Raw genomic sequence first — 21,695 nt, forward strand, 5'->3', positions numbered from 1 at the left:
AGGACAGTAGGGTAAGTAACATAAACGAGTCACGGAAATAGACACTGCATGATTCCACTTATATAAGGTATTTAGATTAGTCAAAACCATACAGACAGAAAGTAGAAGGGTGGCTGTCAGGGGCTCGTGGCAGGGGAGAATGGGAAGTGTTTTTGTTTTTGTTTTTGTTTTTAACGGTTATTTACTTTTGAGACAGAGAGAGACAAGGCATGAACGGGGGAGGGGCAGAGAGAGAGGGAGACACAGAATCGGAAACAGGCTCCAGGCTCTGAGCCGTCAGCACAGCGCCCGACGCGGGGCTCGAACTCACGGACCGTGAGATCGTGACCTGAGCCGAAGTCGGACGCCTAACTGACCAAGCCACCCAGGCGCCCCTAATGGATACAGAGTTTTAATTTTACAAAATGAAAAGAATTCTGGAGACGGATGGTGGTAGTCATTGCACAAAAAATGTGAAGGTGCTTAATAACACTGAACTGGACACTTAAAAATGGTTAAGGTAGTAAACTTTATGTTATGTGCATCTTACCACCATAAATAAATTGGAAAAAAGGAAGAATGGAATATTGATACGTGCTACAATATAGATGAACCTGAAACCGTCATACTAAGTGAAAGAAGCTAATCATAAAGACTACATACTATCCCGCTTATATGAAATGTCCAGAATAGGTAAATCTATAGGGACAGAAAATAGATTAGTAAGTTGCCTAGGGCTCGTAGGGCGGTGGGGAGAGAATAAAAGGGTGATAGCTAAAGGATATAGGGTTTCGTTTTGGGGTGTTCTGGGTATTCACAGAGTCCTTTGATAAAGCTACTAACTATAATGAAATTGTAATTAGTCCCAATAAAGTAAATGATAACCCAAAAAGGGACATTCGGTGCCTCAGACTAGAAGGACATGGGGGTAGAATGGGGAGACGACAAAGAAGAAATTGGAAGAAAATAAGGGAAGTTTCGGTCTCGATCTCTGCATTGTCTATGAAACCATCTTTCTACCATGTCACTGAGACTTGAACAGACTGCAACAGATTACAAGGTTCCTTGAGCGGAGCACCTGGGTGGCTCAGTTGGTTAAGTGTCTGACTCTTGATCTCAGCTCAGGTCATGATCTCATGGTTCGTGGAATTCAGTCCTGCGTTGGGCTCTGTGCTGACAATGCAGAGCCTGCTTGGGATTCTCTCTCTCTCTCCTCGCTCTCTGACCCTCCCCCACTCTCTCTGTCTCTCAAAAATAAACTTTAAAAAGAAAGAAAAGTCCTATAAAACTTACAACACACAATATTTGAGTGGGAAAATTGATCTGAAGACATAAATCTGAGTATTTTGAGGATATAGGGATGATGGGGGAAAGGAAGTTTTTTCAGAGAGTGTTAAATGAAATAATGAACTACAAACAGAACTTCATTCTGCTCCCTGGAGTTTATAAAAATGAAGAAATAGGACTTTTACATTAGGAATTAATCCCTCCTTAAGATCTGCAAATATCTTCTGAGTGCTTTAGAAATTCTGGTATGCGTGTTCACAAGCGCTAACTCCCTTCAAAGACACAGTTATTTCTAAAATCCTCACCATTAAGTAGCAGGTTTTCGGTCAGCTTTTTCTGTTCCTTTTCTGGGAGCTTAATCCTCATTTCCCCCAGAATGCTGTCCAAATTACCCACATTACCCTTCCCACCTTAGGAACGCAATAGGGATGGGAAATAAGAAAAATGGAATGTTTCTACAATATTAAAAATGCATTCGTTTCTGTGTATTATTAACTTAATTAGCCCGTGCTAAGGATATGAAAAAAGAGAGAAAGTGTAATTTATGTCTTCATAGTATCATTTAACATTTTAAATAGGAGTACCAAGACTCATTTGACTTTTCTAATTATCTGGAAAAATTTAATAGGATGGGTAAAACTAGAACCTGTCGCCTTTCACCTTATCTTGGGACAACTTGAGACAGCAAAAGGTGCCTAAGGTATATTTTAGCACCTTAGGGCTATTAGACCACAGATCTCATTGCTACAGACAAGAACAGGAGCCATTCTCATTTTCCTGAACTCCCAGGTCACTTCCACTGAACCATTGCCAGTACTTCACTTCAATGTCTGCGGTATAGACCTAGATTTGATTTTCCAATTTAAGATGCTTTTTCATCTTACTTCCATGCTCCCTATCCCTCTGACTCTTCTCTGGCCTTTTGTGGCCTGTGGAAACCTCAGCATTACTTATGATTCACAGTGAAAGAAGTTGTTGATATAATAAACTTAATATAAGTTTTTAGGATAGCATTCATTTCTATTTAGAGATGTGTTCTGTGAGTTTTTAAAATGTCTTCTTAGTGCCAAATTAGTGGCTTTCGAGAGTCTTTCCATCACTTCCTAAGCCCAAGATTTCCCAAGTGGTTCAATGCTATATTAAATGCGCAGCATTAATTTGTAGATTCTGTCTCATATTTTTAGGTTCCTTTTCTGTAAGATTCAACCTCATGTTTTCCAGAACAGTGATTGTTGTTATATCAACATGATTGTTGATATCAATCATCCTCACCCCTAGGAAACTGAAAGAAATAACACCAAAATGTAGTCACTCTTAAATGTGACCAAAACTATTAATTCGTGGATAATATATAGTTACAAGTTCTAGCACAAAAAACATAGCTAACTACATTGTTCAAATATTTAAAATATGTTCAATAATAGAGTTAGAATAAAATATCTTCCTTTGGTCAGTCCATAGAGCAGAAAGCTTTAAAGGTAATCGGTGAGCTACTCAGTGAAATACACTAGTGGGGATAACAAATTTCATCCTTCCATCCAATAAGCATGATTTTTTTGTGGATGATACCCAGAGAAAAATATCTTTTTCTGAGTAAATTTCTTTAACCATTACTAATTTTTTTGTTTATTAATCACTTTTCAGACTAGACTTATTTTCTTCTTTGCCACAAATTATAAACTTTTCAATAAGTTATGGAACTCTATCCCCCAGGATAGAACATACATTGTCTGCAAAAGTATGGGCGGATTAAAAGAAGCATAAATATGCTATCAAAATATCTGAAAAGTGGCAAGTATCAAAATTTAACATCTTATGTATATTTTCATCTTTAAAGGCCTTCATTGCACAGCAAAGGAAACCATCAACAAAACAAAAAGGCAACTACTGAATGGGAGAAGGTGTTTGCAAATGATATATCCAGTAAGGGGTTAAAATCCAAAATATGCAAAGAACTCATACGACTGAACACCGAAAAATGACAAATAATCCAATTTAAAAACGGGCAGAGCACATGAATAGACTTTTCCAAAGAAGACATGTAGATGGCCCACAGACACATGAAAAGATGCTCAGCATCACTAATCATCAGGAAAATGCAAATCAAAACCCAATGAGATATCACTTCACACCAATCAGAATGGGTAGTATCAAAAAGATAAATAATAAGTCCTGGTGAAGGTGAGGAGAAAAGGGAGCCCTTGTGCACTATTGGTGGGAATGTAAATTGGTGCAGCCACTCTGGAAAATAGGAAGGAGGTTCCTCCAAAAACTAAAAATAGAAGTACCATATGGTCTAGTAATTCCACTTCTGGGTATTTACAAGAAAAAAATGGAAACGCTAATTTGGCAAGATACTATGCCGTTTTGTTTGCTGCAGCATTACTTACAATAGCCAAGACGGGGAAGCAACCTAGGTGTCCATTAACCGATGAATGGATAAAGAAGAGGTGGTACACATACACATAACGGAATACTACTCGGCCGTAAAAAAGAATGAAATCTTGCCATTAATGACAACATGGATGGACCTGGAGGCTATTATGATAAATGACGTAAGTGAGACAGAGAAATACAAATATCATATGATTTTGCTTACTTGTGGAATCTAAAAAGTATAACAAACAAACAACAGACTCATAAATAGAGAGAACAGGTGGTTGCCAAAGTAGAGGTGGGTGGGGGATTAGGTGAAATAGAAGATTAAGAGGTGCAAACTTCTAGTTATAAAGAAAATAAGTCAGAGGGATGAAAAGTATAGCATAGGGAACAGAGTCGATAATGTAATAACTATGACAACAGAAGGCAACTACACTTACCATGGTGTTTCATAATGTGTGTAATTGTTGAATCGCTATGTTGTCCACACGAAACTAATGTTATATGTCAGTTATCCTTTGATTTAGAATAAATTAATGAAAAAGGCCTCTGTGCCAACCATCAGCCTATCCTGATAGATGTATCAGCTTTAAGAAGCATACAAATCAAAATCTCACCAAAATTCGTTATTAAGCAACAGAGAAGCCATCATTTCACAAAGTCAGACTTTACCTTTCCATACAGTACAAATATACTCTCAATGATTTTAAAAAATATATGAAACGGAGAAAATAAGGCCACTCTTCATTCACTGGCACCTAAGGCACTTATTGCTGGCCCTCTAACAGGCAGAACCCCTCCCATCCATTTATTCTTTGTAATTTCTCATTTATCTCCATTTCATACTTTTCAATGCCTTCCTTTTCCTCTTCTCATTTTAAAATTTCAGAATCACAGTGTATTCAAGAATAATAGCCAGGATTTCTCAACCATGGTCGCAGGATTTCTGACTAAAGCCACCTCATTCCCAACTAAGAATGAGAGGACCCCGTAGGTATGTCTTCGTAAGAGAAAACAGTCATTACCTTGTAAAAGATTTTTTTGGACAATCTTTTTCACTTAGATATGAAATAGAATTGTTAGAGAAATTCTCACCATCGACTGGCAGATTGTTCACCAACTCTCCCTGTTTCTTATCTTTGAGTTCTATCCCCATGTTTCCTGGAACTTTTTTCATGTCATTGACCTCAACCTCTCCTTCAAAGCAAAAGAAGGGAGACTTCTGGTATTACTGTGAATGATGTCGTGATTCCACACAATTAAAAAAAAAAAATTGCCTTTGTAGCATTACAGCTAACTGCTGAATGAAAAGAGACCCAGCCTAAAAAATAGGCCTTTGGGCCTACAGAGGTTTCTTGTTATTTCTAGTATAATCTCTGAATGATAGGCAGGGCAACAGAGCATGCGATTATGAGTATAAACTTCGCAGTGCATTAGAATGATACAGATTGCTGATCTAAATAGTTTTCTCAGCACTTTTATTGCTTTGAGATCGCCTCTAACTTTACCAAAACTTTCCTTCACTTTTTACTGTGTTAAACTGGAATTTAGCTTTCCGCCATAAAAGAAGGTATGCTAATTATTGGCAGAGATTTCAGATAATGACTTGGGAAACAACAAAGAGCGCTGAAGTTTTATTGCTAAAAGTTCTGATAATCTATTATCTAACTGTAGGCATTTATACATAAACATTTTTATAAGATGTGTAAGACAGATTTTAAAAGTCCATGCAATCATGATGTGGAAAGAGCATTATATTGTAATTTAGTGGAAAGAATTTGGTTCTTAGATTTCTAGTAGCATCTTACTCTTAGTTGTTATTCTATTACCTGTTTTGGCTTTTATTCCATCCATTCCATCCATTAAGATACCAACATCAAAGTTCCCATTAGCTGTTAAAAAAAAAAAAAAAAAAAAAGACTTAGTTGGGATCCAGAAAATGATAGAGCTTTAGAATGAAAACATAAAGTACCCATACTGTAAAAAAGCTTAAGGCAGAGTCCAGTATTTCCACTATTTTATTTGAGTCCATTTTTAATTTTTAATTTCAGGCTTTCTGGGGTTCAATTTGTATTTGCAAAATGGACTCGGAGTCTAGGAAAAACATTTTATGATGCCACACTAGTTCATAAACTCTACAGGACAGTTCATGCTCTCTGTGTTCATCTTTGTTCTGGCAGGGACAAGACTCATGCAGGTACCAAGAGTAAAAGAAGTAAAGGCCATAATTCTCATCTCTTGTCTTTTACTAACATACTTTCTCCTCTTCTTTCTTAATCACTGCGTGCATTTCAGTATGGCTGCTGACTAATTATTACTCTACCACTGCAGTAATTGCTATTAGTTCTTTATGACTCCAAATAATTATTATTTTTTCTTATTCTTTTCTGCTCTTTTCAGTTTATCTCTTGATTCATCTTTCCATACTCATGAATTATTCATTTATTAATTCATACATAAAGGGAGACAGATATAAAGCCTCACTCCAAGGAACCACCAAACAGACCAAATAATGACAGTTCTTAGGCAATAAGGCTTTGAAAGAGCTCCAGTTCCCCTCTGCTCCCTCCAGTGGTTTCCAGGCTACTAGTTTTCACTGCAAATAGAAAATGTTATTTTTCAAGGCTATTACGGAGCTGTAAGACAGAGGATGGGAATAGGGCAAATTAAAATATCACAAAGCTCACTATTCTTACTGAGATTCAGTCTTTTTTCTCTTAAATCCTCCCAGATTGCAGCAAACCTTTGGTTAATTTCCAGTTCTGAAAATGTTAATTTTGACCATTTTTGCCAGTTTGCTCATTGCTCTTATGGAGGAGAGAGTTTTTCGGTGGTTCCTATTCTGCCTTTTATCTGACATCCCCAAGTGAGTTTCTGAAGCTAAAAATAACCTCTGGCAATTGTTGATAGTCCCACTTAGTTATTTTTTTCCAGATGTCCCAGGGAAACTTAAAAGCATAAAGAAAATAAGCAAATAAAAAACTAACTACATGTTTTTCATTGGTACACAGTAGTACTTGAAAATTAAGGAATGATTCAATAAAAATATCTTTTGGGGAAAAAAAAAACTCACCCTATCAGAAGGGTATAAAACCCATGGCAAAGACATAACTAAATAGTATATGAATCATGTGAAAAAAAATATTTTTTCAGGTAAGAGGCAGTATTCAGTAAAATGTTTCTAGGTGATATTGCTTGACCTCAGTGGATTGTGCTCAGCTAAATATATTCTTTTTTGGTTTATTTAAAGTGGGGATTACTTTGTGATGCATCACACTTCAATCCTAATATTTTATTTAATACATACAATACTGACCTTGAATCGTGAAGTCTGGTCCAAGGATATGATGATCCATGCCTATATAGAAGTGGCAAAAATGTCATTCATATTGGCTGAAACCAAAGCCCTTGTTCCTGTGAAAACTACTAACCTGACTGAGGCCCCAGCAACATTCTCAGCCTCTACTAGAATACTAAGAATTGTGATACACTAGACATTAAGTTCCTTGGGTCAAGGACTATGTCTGTATTTCGTGGTCATTGTATTTCTGGCACTGAGCAGAATACATGCTATATAGTGCTCAGTAAATATTTGTTAAATAAACGAATAAGTATCAACTTTAGATTAATATATTGAGAGAAAAAATAATTCTTATTTCAGCTACATAAGTCCTATAAAAAATGTCAGCTGCAAAACCCAAATTTTCATGAAGGCATAATGATATCTAAATCACTCACCATCAACTGGTACATCTGAAGCATCTGAAGCAACTCGTACATCATTAAGTTCCTCAGCTGTAAGTCTGATTGCCATGTTTTCAAGAATAGAGTCAAGGTCATGGTCATCATCTTGCAACCCAACAAAAGAGAAAGATACGAGGATATTAAAATAAAAATCAAAATATAATATAAATTCCTAATGTATGGTGGTATCAATTTCATCATAAAAAAAAGAGGCTAAGGACATTTAAATTTTTAAAGAGAAATACTAATGGACTAAAATTATCTATTCATTTATACCCAAAATATCCCACACTGAAGATAAGCTTACATAACACAATACATCAGAATAAGGCTGAGACACCACTCAGGTTAATTTTAGCAGCAAAAACTGCAAATATAATAGTTATTTTTTATATAAACATTTATACAAGGAGATTCAGTTTGGTCACTGTATTTCAAGATATACTATCTTAAATTTTTATAGCTGGGCCTAAATTTTATTATTTCCACATCAAAAATCTAGGTAAACCTAAATATTTAGAACACCTTTTAAAAACAAGACAGAAAATTATTTAATCAGTAGGAACATATGTGTGTATTAAAACTAATCATGGAAATATATATGAGAATGGCAGGGGGCAATATTTAATAAGAAAAAAAGCAAAACACAAGAGTCTCAATCTGACATCTTTATTTGAATCTCACTCACCTTTTACATCTTCTGCACGATTCAGCAAACTAGTCTTATATATTTTTCTACTAGCTGTAGCTGCAAGAAACACATAATTTAGGTCATAGAGAAAATATCTAGACATGCTAAAACAATATCAAATATCCAAGTTCAGAAATATACAGCATAAAATAATTTGCTCCTAAAATTTACCTAGTATCTTCTAGAAATAATAAAACAAAAAATGTAAACGAAATTCTTAATATGGTAAATCAATTCTTTAGCACCTGAGACAATTATTAATATTTGCCAGGCCAAAGCAAAAACACTTCCTTATGTTGTGTTTTTTCTGAGTCCACATTTTTCCCCCTCTACTAGTAAGGATAGTTCTACATCTCTCCTCGTCCTCCTCCTTTGTCCTAGAGGTCTTAACCCAAGGCATCTCAATGGAAGGAAAAATAACTATCAATATTCCTTAGTCCAGATGGCAAGACTGATGATTGATGAGCCTCTTGATTTTGACATATTTTTAAATGGCAATTTATGTATTCCTAAATATGAAAAATAATTATCTTTAGAATTATGGATATTTTTAACTCTAACTTCTAAGTGATCTAGAATAAACATGGAGATTTGGATTATACAAAATTTGTAGGCTATAATTCTAATTCCCTCAAGATTCTACCTGATACTTGCAATGGCTGAACAACTCCCTGGATGACTATATTAACTCTCTTGAAGACTATTCTGATATTTGAAATGCCCACCATTAATTGGAAGTAATTTCTTTAGCTCCGAATGCTCTGGTGAGGACTCTATCCCCATATTTTGCAAGACATTTTCCAGGTCACTGAGGTCAACTTCTCCTCCTGCAGAACAAAAGAAGTAGAGAAAGATGACACTTTAAAAAATAGCATAATTTCCAGTTATTAAAGAGAAATAAAGCATAATGATACCTGCTAAAAAATAAGCAGTCAGCTACAGACACAAAATGAACAGTGTTTCTTTAACACTGGCAAAAGAGATGCTCCCATAATAATGGTTATAAAGTAATATTTCACAATTGAATAAGGTTCATATAATTTAAAAATTATTAGAATAATAAAGATGATCGGTACAAATAACTTAATATAGGGTATGGAAATTAAGCTAGAAATCAATAGCAAAAGCTACTAGGAAACTCCCCTAACTTTGGAAACTAAAGAATGCCTCTCTAAATAAATCATGTGTCAAAAAAATAAACCAAACTGGAAGTTAGAATATTTTGAATTGAGTAAAAATAATAATATTACATATTAAAACTTAAAGGATATGGTAAGGTTGTGCTGAGGGAAATTCACAGCCTTAAATGCATGTAATAGAAAAGATGAAAAGATCAATAACCCAAGGTTCTATCTTAAAAAGTTAGGAAAGAACAGCAAATTAAACCCCTCAAAAGGAGAAGAAAAGTTCTAAGGACAAAAGCAGAAACTACTGAAATGAAAAGCAAACTTTAAATAAAATCAATACAGCCAAATGTTGGGTTTTGGAAAGACCAACAAAAGTGATACATACCTGCACTAAGACTGACAAAGGAAAAAAAGAGAGAAAGCACAAAGAATAAATATTTCTAATGACAAAAAGGACATTACTAAGAATAGCCAAGAAGAGTTTAGAGAAGTAAATAAAATTGGGAGGATTTATGCTTCAGATATCAAGACAGATTAAATCTACATTAAAAGAGTAGGTATACTGGTGCAAGGACCAGCAGATAGACCAAAGAACAAAAAGAATAAAAAGTCCACACGTTTATTATCTTTGATTTATGAAAAAGCTAGCCTTACATTAAAGTAGGGAAAGGATCATCTTGTCAATAAATGGTGAATATCCATTTAGAAGAAAAAGGGACCCTTATCCCACATCATGTAGAAAAATCAATTGAGTGGATTATAGATCTAAATGTGAAAGGAAAATAATAAAGCTCCCACAAGATAAAATAGGAGACGTTTTCATGACCGTGGTGTATGGAAGGATTTCTTCAACAGGCTCCCAAACATTCTAACTATAAAAGAAAAAAGGTTGACTAATTCAACTACGTGTCAAAGAGAAACTTTTGTTCATCAGAAGATAAAATACAAGAGGAGACACCACACAGCACTGCCAATGCCCCCGCGGAGAAGCTGAGATCACCACCGAATTTGAAATATTTAAAGTGGATTCAAAATTGTTTCAGTAATGCAGACAATTAAGTGCGTTGTTGTGGGTGACGTTGCTGTTGGTAAAACATGACTCCTGATATCCTACACAACAAACACATTTCCGAGGATGTACCGACTCTTGGTGACAACTATGCAGTCACCATTATGATCGATAGGGGGCCATACACTCTTGGACTTTCTGATACTGCGGGGCAAGAGGACTATGACAGATTACAACTGCCAAGTTATTCTACAAACGTATTTCAATGTATCTACGAATACATTTCTACAAATGTATTCCAGTCTGTTATTCAGTGATCTCTGCCTCCTCATTCGAAAATGTGAAGGAAATGTGGGTGCCTGAGATAACTTACCACTGTCCCAAGACTCCTTTCTTGCTTGTCGGGACCCAAATTGATCTTAAAGATGACTCCTCTACGACTGAGAAACCAAGAACAAAGAGAAGTCTATCCCTCCGGAGACTGCCGAAATGATGTGAAAAGCTGGCCCATGACCTGAAGGTGGTCAAATATGTGGCGGGTTCTGCACTCACAGAAAGGCCTAAAGAATGTATGTGACGAGGCAATATTGGCTGGCCTGGGGCCTCCAGAACCAAAGGAGAGCTGCTGCTATGAACAACTCTCCAGAGCCCTTTCTGCACTGCTGGTGTCAGCATTGTACTAAAAGCAATGTTAAACTAAAGATGAAAAATTCAAATTCATTTCTGCAATAATGACAAGTGCCTTGCACCTACAAACATGCACTTGTGTGAGACAAGGCCCATAGGTATGATTCCCTTCCCTTTCTCAATATTAGTTAATTCAGTAATTGTGTATTGTCAGAAAGGGATTAGTACTAGGTTTTTATCTTGTTGTTTCAAAAATATTTTTTTTGTTGTTTAAAAGCAAGGCATGCTTGTGATGACTCTGTAATCGACGAATTTGGGTTGTTAAAGCTACTCCCAGGCTCCATCCACTCTCGAGTTGCAAATATTTATGTGCCCAACATGAAAGCAGCCAAATCCATAAAGCAACTATTAATAGATATGTAAAGGAAGAAATTGATAGCAATGAACTAACAGTAAAGGACTTTAACATCCCACTTATACCAAATATATAAAGCAACTATTATTCTGGAGAACAATCTGGGAAATCCAGTTTTTTTCTTTTACCTTTATTGGCGGGGAGGAGAGAGTATGTGGGCATTTGTTTTTATTTAGTCATGCTTTTTAAATTCATTAGCCACTGGACAGCTCTTAGGGGGAAGAGGATGGACTGACTCCACATTCCATTTCCTAGATCAAGTTTAGAACACTTGTCCCCCACCTGGTGCTCTTAGGAAGGAGTATAGTAAATGCCTCATTTAATAACATACTCATAGTTAAAAGTTGCCTTTTCTCTCCACCCATGAGTAGGCCCAGTACTGGATGAAATTCCTGAAAGTAGGGAGAACCTGTCTGGCCCCTCCTCTTTTCTAGGATGTACTCTATATGTGACTGTGACTTTCAGGGAAATTTGATTGCCATATGCTATTTTTTTGACGTTACTTTCTAACTTCTTTCACTGATAAATGAAGAAAAGTGTTTTGGGGGGTATTTTGAAATACATCCAATGGATTGAGTGTGTAATTAAAAAACATTTTTCCCTATCAAAAAAAAAGACGATAAAATATAAGTGAAAAGTCAAACTATACAGCAAGATATTTATAGTTTATATAACCTGCAAGGGACTTGTATCTAGAGTACATTAAAAAAAAAAACAAACAAACAGGTAAAAGATAAACGAAAAATGCAATATGAATTTCTGGGAAAGATGGCAAGGTAGGAGGATCCTAAGCTCATTTGTCTCATGGATACCCCTCGATACACCCATATCAGTGTAACCAACCCAGAAAATAACCTGAAGACTGTCAGAACAGACCCCCCCCAGTTAATTGAAGAGAAGAGGCCACAATGAAAAGAATGGGAGGAATAATGGAGATGTGGTTAGAACCAGACCCCCAGGAAAACCAACCACAAATGTGAGGGACGCCACAAGCACGGAAAAGGGAGAGGAAGAGATCTCCTACCAGGCACCCCAGACATGGGTGACCTGCACTGTAAAGACAAACCCCCATAATATTTGGCTTTGAAAGACAGAGGGGCTTAACTTTTTTTTTTTTTAACTTTTACAATCACTGGAGCTTAACACCTAGAATTTTAAAAATCAGTTGGCTTGGCTCTGGGAGAGCTGGAGGGCAAGAGGAAACAGTCTCCATCCTTAAAGAGACAGCATAACAAACAGCCCTGCAGGGATCCAGCATAGAAGTGGCAGTTTGAAAAGTGGCTGGGATATAGAGAAAGGAGATTTATTTACTAATCTCAGAACTTCTCCTGGAAGGGCAGGGATCTTTAGGAGACTTCTCCAAGAATAAAAGACCTGGCAGGCACCATTTCTCTCCCCTACCCCCACCCTAATCCAGATACCCAGACAGCTGCAGGAACCAGCTGGAACACTTGCCATGTAGCTTGCTAACACCGCTTGACCCACCCCTGCATTCTCCTGCAGACTGCCCCCTCCAACCATCCCCACTGGGCAGGAGTCCATCCAAAGCAGCACTAGATGCCTCTCATTTTGTAAGCAGCAGGCAGCTCCAACACTGTCCAGGACCACTCCCAAGTGACTCTTGCCCTGGGAGAGGGAACATAATCACACACATCAGTTTGACTATATTCCCAGCTCTGGGATGGGTACAGACCTCTGACTGCCAGCTCTACCCACCAATGAAGATCTCACAGCGGGCAGCAGAAAGTGAGCACCCTGATGTTTGGTGCAACCACAGCTCTGGCAAATGGGGTGAGGGCAGGCATCTGGTCTGACCCAACTCAAGCCCAAGGTGGCCCCAGACTGGCCCTTTAGCATCACAGGGACCAAACCTTGTCCACAACAGGCAAAGAAGGCCATTGCAGATGACAACTGATGGCAAACATGACTCAACAATCACAGCCCTAGGGCATGCAACACCCAGAGAAGACAGCTGAAATGCTAGTTTTTGGTGAACAGGGGACATTACACAACAGGACACTACAGGGCCTCTTCTTCATAAGACCGCTTTTTTCAAGATCAGGGACATAGCTGACTTTCCCAATACATAGAAACAGACACAGGGAGTTAGACAAAATGAAGCTGCGGCCTATGTCCCAAATGAAAGAACAGGTCAAAATCACAGCAAAAGAGCTAAATGAAACAGAGATAAGCAATATACCCGATAGAGAATTTAAAGTAATGGTCATGAAGGTACTTACTGGATGTGAGGAAAGAGTAGAGGATCATAGTGAGAAATTCAACAAAGATATGAGAAAATACAAAAAAAGAACCAGAGATGAAGAACTCATTAACTAAAATTAAAAACACACTAGAGTGAATAAATAGTAGACTAGAGGAAGCAAAAGAACAGATCATTACTGAAAGAACAGTAATGGAAAGCAACTAAGCTGAAAAGGAAAGAGTAAAAGAACAATATAAAATGAGAATAGAGAACTCAGTGACACCATCACATGTAATAACATTAGCATTATAGGGATCCCAGAAGGAGAAGAGAGAGAAAAGCGGCCAGAAAAGTTTGTTAGAAGAAATAATAGCTGAAAAATTCCCTAATGTGGAGAAGGAGACAAATCAAGATTCAGAAGACTCTGAGTCCCCAACAAAATAAACCCAAGGAAGTCTACACCAAGACACATAATAATTAAAATGGCAAAAAATAGTGGTAAAGAGAGAACTTTAAAAGCAGCAAGAGAAAAAAGTTATATGCAAGGGAAACTCCTTAAGTCTATCCGCTGATTTTTCAGAAGAAACTTTGCAGTCCAGAAGGGAGTGGTATGATATATTCAAAGTGCTGAAAGAAAACAACCTGCAACCAAGAATACTCTATCCAGCAAGGCTATCATTCAGAATAGAAGGAGAGACAGAGTTTCCCAGACAAACAAAAGTAAAAGGCATTCCTCACCATTAAACCGGTCTTACAAGAAATGTTAAGAGGAATTCTTTGGAAAGGAAAGGCCATAATCAGGAGCAAGCAAATTAGGAAAGGAAAAAAATTCACGGGGGCATACAAACATAACCAAAGTGGTAGATCAATCACTTATAAAACCAGTATGGAAGTTAAAGCACAAAAGCAGTAAAATCAATTATAGCTATAGAAATCAGTCAAGGAATTCACAAAATAAAAGGAAGTAAAATATGAAATCATACATATAAAATGTGTGTGTGGGGGGGGGGGAGGGGAGAAATTTAGTGCTTTTAGAATGGGTTCAAACTTAAGCAACCAGCACCTAATATAGGCTGCTTATATGCATAGGATATTATATATAAACCTGATGGCAACCACAAATAAAAAAACGTGTAATAGATATGCAAAAAACAAAAGAAAAAGATATTGACGCATATCACTAAAGGCCATCAAACCACAACGGAAGAAAGCAAGAGAAGAAAGGAACAAAGAAGAACTACAAAAGCCACCAAAAGCTACTAGAACCGATAAATGAAATCAGCCAAGTTACAGGGTACAAAATCAATATACAGAAATCTGTTGCATTTCTACACATTAATAATGAAGTAGAGAAAGAGAAATTAAGAAAACAATCCCATTTTCAATTGCACCAAAAATAATAAAATATTTAGGAGTAAATTCAGCCACAGAGGTGAAAGACCCATACATTGAAAACTATAAAATATTGATGAAAACATTGGAAGATGACATAAACAAATGGAAAGATATTCCATGCTCATGAAGTAGAAGAACAAATACTGTTAAAATGTCCATAGTATGCAAAGCAATCTACAGATTTAATGAATTCTCTATCAAAATACCAGTAACAAATATAACAAATAGTCCTAAAATTTATACGGAACCTCAGAAACCCCGAACAGCCAAAACAATCTTGACAAAGAAGAACAAAGCGGGTGGTATCACAATTCCAGATTTCAAGTCATACTACAAAGCGGTAGCAATCGAAACAATATAGTACTGGTATAAAAAGAGACATATAGACCAATAGAAAAGGGTAGAAAGCATATAAAGCATATTTAGGCATATAATCCACAATTATATGGTCAATTAATCTTTGACAAAAGATTATACAATGGGAAAAAAGACAATCTCTTCAACAAATGGTGCTGGGAAAACTGGACAGCTACATATAACAGAATGAAACTGGACCACTTTACACCCCACACCAAGGGATACTAAAATGGATTAAAGACCTAAATAGGAGACTTACTGCTATAAAAATCTAGAAAAGAGCACAGGCAGTAATTTCTCTGACATTGGCCGTAGCAACATTTTTTTCTAGATATGTCTCCTGAGGCAAGGGGAATAAAAGCAAAAATAAACTATTGGGATGCCATCAAAATAAAAACTTCTGCATAGCAAAGGAAATAATCAACAAAATTAAAAGACAACCTATTGGATGGGAGAAGATATTTGCAAATGATGTATCTGATAAAGAGTTAGTATCAAAATGTATAAAGAACTTACACCAAGTCAACATCAAAAAGCCCCAAATAAACCAATTAAAAAATGGGCAGAAGACACAAGCAGACATTTCTCCAAAGAAGACATACAGATGACCAACAGACATGTGAAAACAAGCTCAATATCACCTATCATCAGGGATACACAAATCAAAACTACAATGAGATATCACCTCACACCGGTCAGGATAGCTAAAATCAAAAACACAAGAAACAACAAGGGTTGGTGAGGATGTGGAAAAAAAGGAACTCTCGTGCACTGTTGGTGGGAATGCAAACTGGTGCAGCCACTGTGGAAGACATTATGGAGAGTCCTCAAAAAAATTAAAAATAGACTACCCTATGATCCAGTAATCACATTACTGGGTATTTATCCAAAGAATACAAAAACACTAATTCAGAAGGATATGTGCACCTCTATGTTTATTGCAGCATTATTTACAATAACCATACTATAGAAGCAGCCCAAGTGTCCATCAGCTGATGAATGGATAAAGAAGATGTAGTGTGTGTGTGTGTGTGTGTGTGTGTGTGTGTGTATATATACACGCACATATATATATATATACACACACACACACACACACACACACATACACATACATATATATAATGGAATATATATATATATAATGGAATATATATATAATGGAATATATATATAATGGAAATTATATATATAATGGAATATATATATAATGGAAATTATATATATAATGGAATATATATATAATGGAATATATATGTAATGGAATATTATTCGGCCATAAAAAGAATGAAATCTTGCCATTTGCAACAACATGGATGGAGCTAGAGACTATAATGCTAAGTGAAATAAGTCAATCAGAGAAAGACAAATATCAAAGGATTTCACTCATATGTGGAATTTAAGAAATAAACAAACAAAGAGAAAAAAAAAGAGTGAGAGAAACTAAGGAACAGACTCTGAAGTACAGAGAACACACCGATGGTTACCAGGAGGCAGATGGGTGGGTGGGTTGGGGGATGAGTGAAGTAGGTAATGGGGACTGAAGAGTACACTTAGCTGATGAGCACTGAGTAATGTATAGAGCTGTTGAATAATGTATAGCTGTCACTAGAATGTATACCTGAAACTAATATAACACCTTATGATACATATACTTGAATTTAAAAAACAAAAATTTTTTTAAAAATTCAGTATGTAGAACACAGACATCCAAGCAAATAGGCAACAGACATGAAAGGAGCTTTATAGGGGCGCCTGGGTGGCGCAGTCGGTTAAGCGTCCGACTTCAGCCAGGTCACGATCTCGCGCTCCGTGAGTTTGAGCCCCGCGTCGGGCTCTGGGCTGATGGCTCAGAGCCTGGAGCCTGTTTCCAATTCTGTGTCTCCCTCTCTCTCTGCCCCTCCCCCGTTCATGCTCTGTCTCTCTCTGTCCCCAGAATAAATAAACGTCGAAAAAAATATTAAAAAAAAAAAAAAAAAAAAAGAAAGGAGCTTTATAGCAGAGGTATCCAAATAACCAGTAAACATGAATGCTCAACATCATTAATCATTAGGGAAATCCAAAAATAACAGTGGGATACCACAGCATGCTCACCAGAATGGCTACAATGGAGAAGAGAGATAATACCAAGTATTAGCAAGGATGTAAAGCAATTGTTGATGTGTCAAATGGTACAACTGCTTTAGAAAATGGATTGACAATATCTACTCAAGTACACACAATCCCATCTTACAACAAAGAAATTTCATTTCTAGGTGGATGGCCTAGAATTGTGCACATATGTTCACCAAAAGGCATATACAAGAATATTCATAGCAATATGTTCTTCATAACTGCTCCACACTAGAAATGTCCTGTGATGGTAGACTGGATACATATCTTGTGGTATACTGACCCAGTGGAATATCGCACGGCAATTCAGGTACAACGAGCTAGTCAGAAATCATTTTACCTACTACCGCACATTCTCTAAAGATCTCCTTGACTATAATTTGACTGTACAATATGCAGCAATGAAAACTAACAAACTGCCGCTACATGCAACAATGTGGACAAATCTCAGAGAATAAGATGTAATACAATGTTACATGAAAGAAGTCAGACATCATGGAACACAGATCAGATGACTGCATTTATACAAATTTCAAAAGCGGGTGAAACTAATCTGTGGTCCTAGAATACAGGCTGCAGTTACCTCCAGAGAGTCCAGAGGACATGACTGTGAAGTGGTATAGTGGCTCTTCTGTATTATTGATAATGTATTCCTTCATCCAGGTGATAGATAAAGATGTATGTTCACTTGGTAATAATTCTTAAGCTGGACACATTACACAATGTAGTAATTACGTGTTTCATACTTCAGTAAAATCTTTATCACAGGAAAAAATATAATTTAGTGTAGACTTGGGATCTCATATTTATAGTAATTTCTCACTGACCTGTAATAACTTGTACTGAATCTATCAATGTTTTTAGATCAGTCTTCCCTTTAGCTAAAAAATAAGACATAATGGAGATACAAAGCAGGTTCTTTAAAAAATTATAAAATAAGAAACCAGAAATAAGCTACATTTCATTATTCCACATCACCATTTGGGCTCACTTGAATTGCTTAATTCTTAGTTTTATGACATTGATTCTATTTTACTTTTTTAAATTTTTTTAATGTTTTAATTTATTTTTCTTTGAGACAGAGAGAGACAGAGTAGGAGCAGGGGAGGGGCAAAGAGAGAGGGAGACACAGAATCCAAAGCAGGCTCCAGGTTCTGAGCTGTCAGCACAGAGCCTGACGCAGGGCTCGAACTCACAGACTGTGAGATCACGACCTGAGCTGAAGTCGGACGCTTAACCGACTGAGCCACCCAGGTGCCCCAAGACATTGATTCTATTTTAGTAAGCTGGCCTTTGACCCTTGAACCATAAAGTCTGGCCCATGGAAAAATATGCTTTTACTCAGCTCTTTTAGTCCTTATAAACAGGATAGAAAATACCATCCATGCAAGTTAATTCTCTAAAGGCCCTCAATTCTGGTAATGCTATGACTCTTAAGTATGAGTCTCTAGTGAAGAAAAGTCTATTTTCATCTCTGGTTCATTGCTAATATACTCTGATTCTCCCTGTTGCTCAGAATTGCTGCAAATGATTACAATGTACTAGAAGTAAGTATTAGTGGCCTGACCAAAGGCAGTTTTTGTTTTCCTTAGGAATCATTCACTTTTTCGCTCATTTACTCTATCATCTCTCACTCAACATTTATAGGGTGCTTACTTATAGGCCAGACACTCTGCTACGTACTAGATACAGAATAACCTTTTCTATTCTAAGGTCACATTAAAGTGACAAGACAGGCAAATAAACATACATTTACACAATGTGGCAATTATAATGAAAAATGTATGCAGTTATTGTGGAAACACAGAGAAGAGACATCTAATGGAGCCTGGGTATTTAAAGAACTTACTAGAAAAAGTGCCCTCAACTCTAATAAGCAATGGTGAGGAGTAGGTCAAACAAAGGGGAAGGGGAAACCCTCTGAATAGCGGGGAAAGTATAAACAAAACAAAGATGCGACAAAAAGCATGATATATGTATGCTTGGAATAAAAGTTCAATGTTAGTGAGGGTAAAATACTAGATTGAACAGATAAGGCCAACCCAGATAATGAAAGAGCTTGTTTGCCATAAAAAGGACTTGAGACAATCCCAAGTACCTAACTGAAAGCCATTAAAGGATTTTAAATTGGTGCAGAATGTCATCAGATTTGCATCTTATATGGATCACTCTAACGTCTAATATTTTGTGGAAGCCGTTGTAGTAGCTGAAGTCAGGAATGAAAGGACCTAAAATAGGGCAGTGGTAGCAGGGAGTGAGAGAAGCTGATGCATTTACCTATGGGATTTTTTCCAATGGTTTATTATGAAAATTTGTAAACATATAGCAAAGTTGAAGGAACTGTGCAATAAACACCCATATGCCCACCATCTGATTCTACTATTTAACATTTTACTATACTTGGCTTGTCACATATCCATCCATCTACCCATCTGCGTGCAGTAATTTTTAAATTTAGGTTTATATAAAGGTAAAACTTACAAAATTAGGTGACAGATAATCCAGATAGTGGTTGACAGGAATTGGGGGAATCAAAAATGAATTCCATATATCTAGCTTAGGTGAATAGATGGATAGGGAGAGCACAAATGAGATTGAGAATACAGGACTAGGAGACTGGACAGGAAAATACTGAATTCAGTTCTAAATTCTAAATTCAGTTCAGTTGGGAAAAAGAAGCATCCCATGGAATATCCAAGTAGAAATGTCTAGCAGGCATTTGGATACACCAGTCTGAAGCTGTATAGAAACACAGATTTACAGTCATAAGCATGTAGATGATAGGTTGAACAAAAGACAGTGATGAGATTACCCAGGTAGAGTATGCAAAATGAAAATCAAAAAATGAGAAGATCCAGGTTAGGAGGAAAAAAACACAGAAGCCAAAGGAGAATAATTTCAAGAAGGTGAGGATTATCACCAATACAAAAGACCGTAGAAAGCTCCAATGAAAAGTGAATAATGTCTAATGCAACTAGCAAATGGCAGGTTACTGGTGCCCGGAGAGAACTTTCAGTGGTATTATGGGGCTGTGTCCGAAGAGAGGGATGATGGGGAATGTGGGAAGGGTACACAGTGGGCTTGCATTTATTTCCTTTCCCATCGTTTAACTGTGCTTCCTCAACATTCCCAGATGTGAAAGATGGTCTTGGAATCAGTCTAGTCAAGTGCTTTGTGTTCTATATACATTCAGAAAATGGAAGACAGGATTAGTTCTTGTTCTAGAACTACATTTTTCCCTACATTTTACATCACAAAATTAATCTGGTTTCAGAATAACGCTTACATAGACCCTCGAGACCAAATTTTCCTGAAAGACTTTTTATATCTAAAATGAGTCACCATAAAGTGGAAGTTTTCTTTTCATCTCTCCAGAATCTTCTTTGGCGAGTTCAAAGCCCATGTTCCCTAGTATCTCGTCCAGGTCTCTGACAGCTACTGTCTCTCCTCAGGGAAAGAGAAAAAAATATGAAAATTCCTACTAATGCTGAAATGTTCCATATATTTTACCCATTCATTATAGACTTGGCAGAAATATGCAAGATCCATGGAACATGTTTCAGTTTACGGCAGGGCTTCAATACGGTTAGAATTAAGCTCACTTCTCTTAAACCTTTTTGGAAAAATAACCATATACACCATAAACTTCTAAAGGAACAGAATTAGTTTCCAGTGTATAATTTTTATGATAGAAACAGGCAGGGGGCGCCTGGGTGGCTCCGTCAGTTAAGTGTCCGACTTCAGCTCAGGTCATGATCTCACAGTTCCTGGGTTCAAGACCCACATCTAGTTCTGTGCTGACGGCTCAGAGCCTGGAGCCTGCTTCAGATTCTGTCTGTCTGTCTGTATGTCTCTCTCTCTCTCTCTCTCTCTCTCTCTCTCTCTCTCTCTGCCTCTCCCCCACTCATGCTCTGTCTCTGTCTCTCAAAAGAAAATAAATGTTAAACATTTTTAAGAAAAATAAATGGGCAGTTCCAGTGAAACGAGAACATCACCATGGTTGGAGTAAGAACACAAGGGTTGAATATTGTTCTCTACTATTTATTATCTACTGGAACTTAGGTAAATAACCTAACTTTGAGTCCTAGTTTTCTGTTGTATGAAACAAAGATGAGACTATCTTGCAGAGCTTCTGTGAAGATAAAATAACACTTATGAAAAGATCTAGAATTCTGTCAGGTATGTAGCAGACGTTTGATACGTTTTGTTTTAAATTTTTTTTTACATTTATTTATTTTTTAGAGACAGAGCGAGACAGAGCGAGACAGAGCAAAGCGGGGGAGGGGCAGAGAGCGAAGGAGACACAGAATCTGAAGCAGGCAAGCATTCAGCACAGAGCCCAACGTGGGGCTCGAACCCACGAACAGGGA

General features: G+C 36.9%; 2 protein-coding genes across 2 annotated transcripts in view; both read right to left on the bottom strand.

Annotated features, from left to right (window-relative positions):
- LOC147571282 (uncharacterized) overlaps positions 1-8,183 on the bottom strand; it is a 34,138-nt gene extending 25,955 nt beyond the window's left edge. The window contains exons 1-3 of the mRNA XM_086696453.1: positions 8,078-8,183; positions 7,384-7,494; positions 6,962-7,003 (exon numbers count right to left, since the gene is read on the bottom strand). Of these exons, the coding sequence (XP_086552579.1) occupies positions 6,962-7,003; positions 7,384-7,494; positions 8,078-8,183 (259 nt within the window). The remainder of the gene's footprint in view (positions 1-6,961; positions 7,004-7,383; positions 7,495-8,077) is intronic.
- A 480-nt stretch (positions 8,184-8,663) lies between these two features.
- The window catches only part of LOC147571283 (EF-hand calcium-binding domain-containing protein 13-like), a 136,013-nt gene continuing 122,981 nt past the window's right edge, over positions 8,664-21,695 (bottom strand). Inside the window, 2 exon segments of the mRNA XM_086696454.1 lie at positions 8,664-8,907; positions 20,668-20,772. Of these exon segments, the coding sequence (XP_086552580.1) occupies positions 8,765-8,907; positions 20,668-20,772 (248 nt within the window). The 3' untranslated portion in view covers positions 8,664-8,764.

This window comes from Puma concolor, unplaced genomic scaffold (assembly GCF_028749965.1).
Source record: "Puma concolor isolate L17-30 unplaced genomic scaffold, mPumCon1.1.hap2 unalloc_scaffold_31, whole genome shotgun sequence".
NCBI lineage: Eukaryota > Metazoa > Chordata > Mammalia > Carnivora > Felidae > Puma > Puma concolor.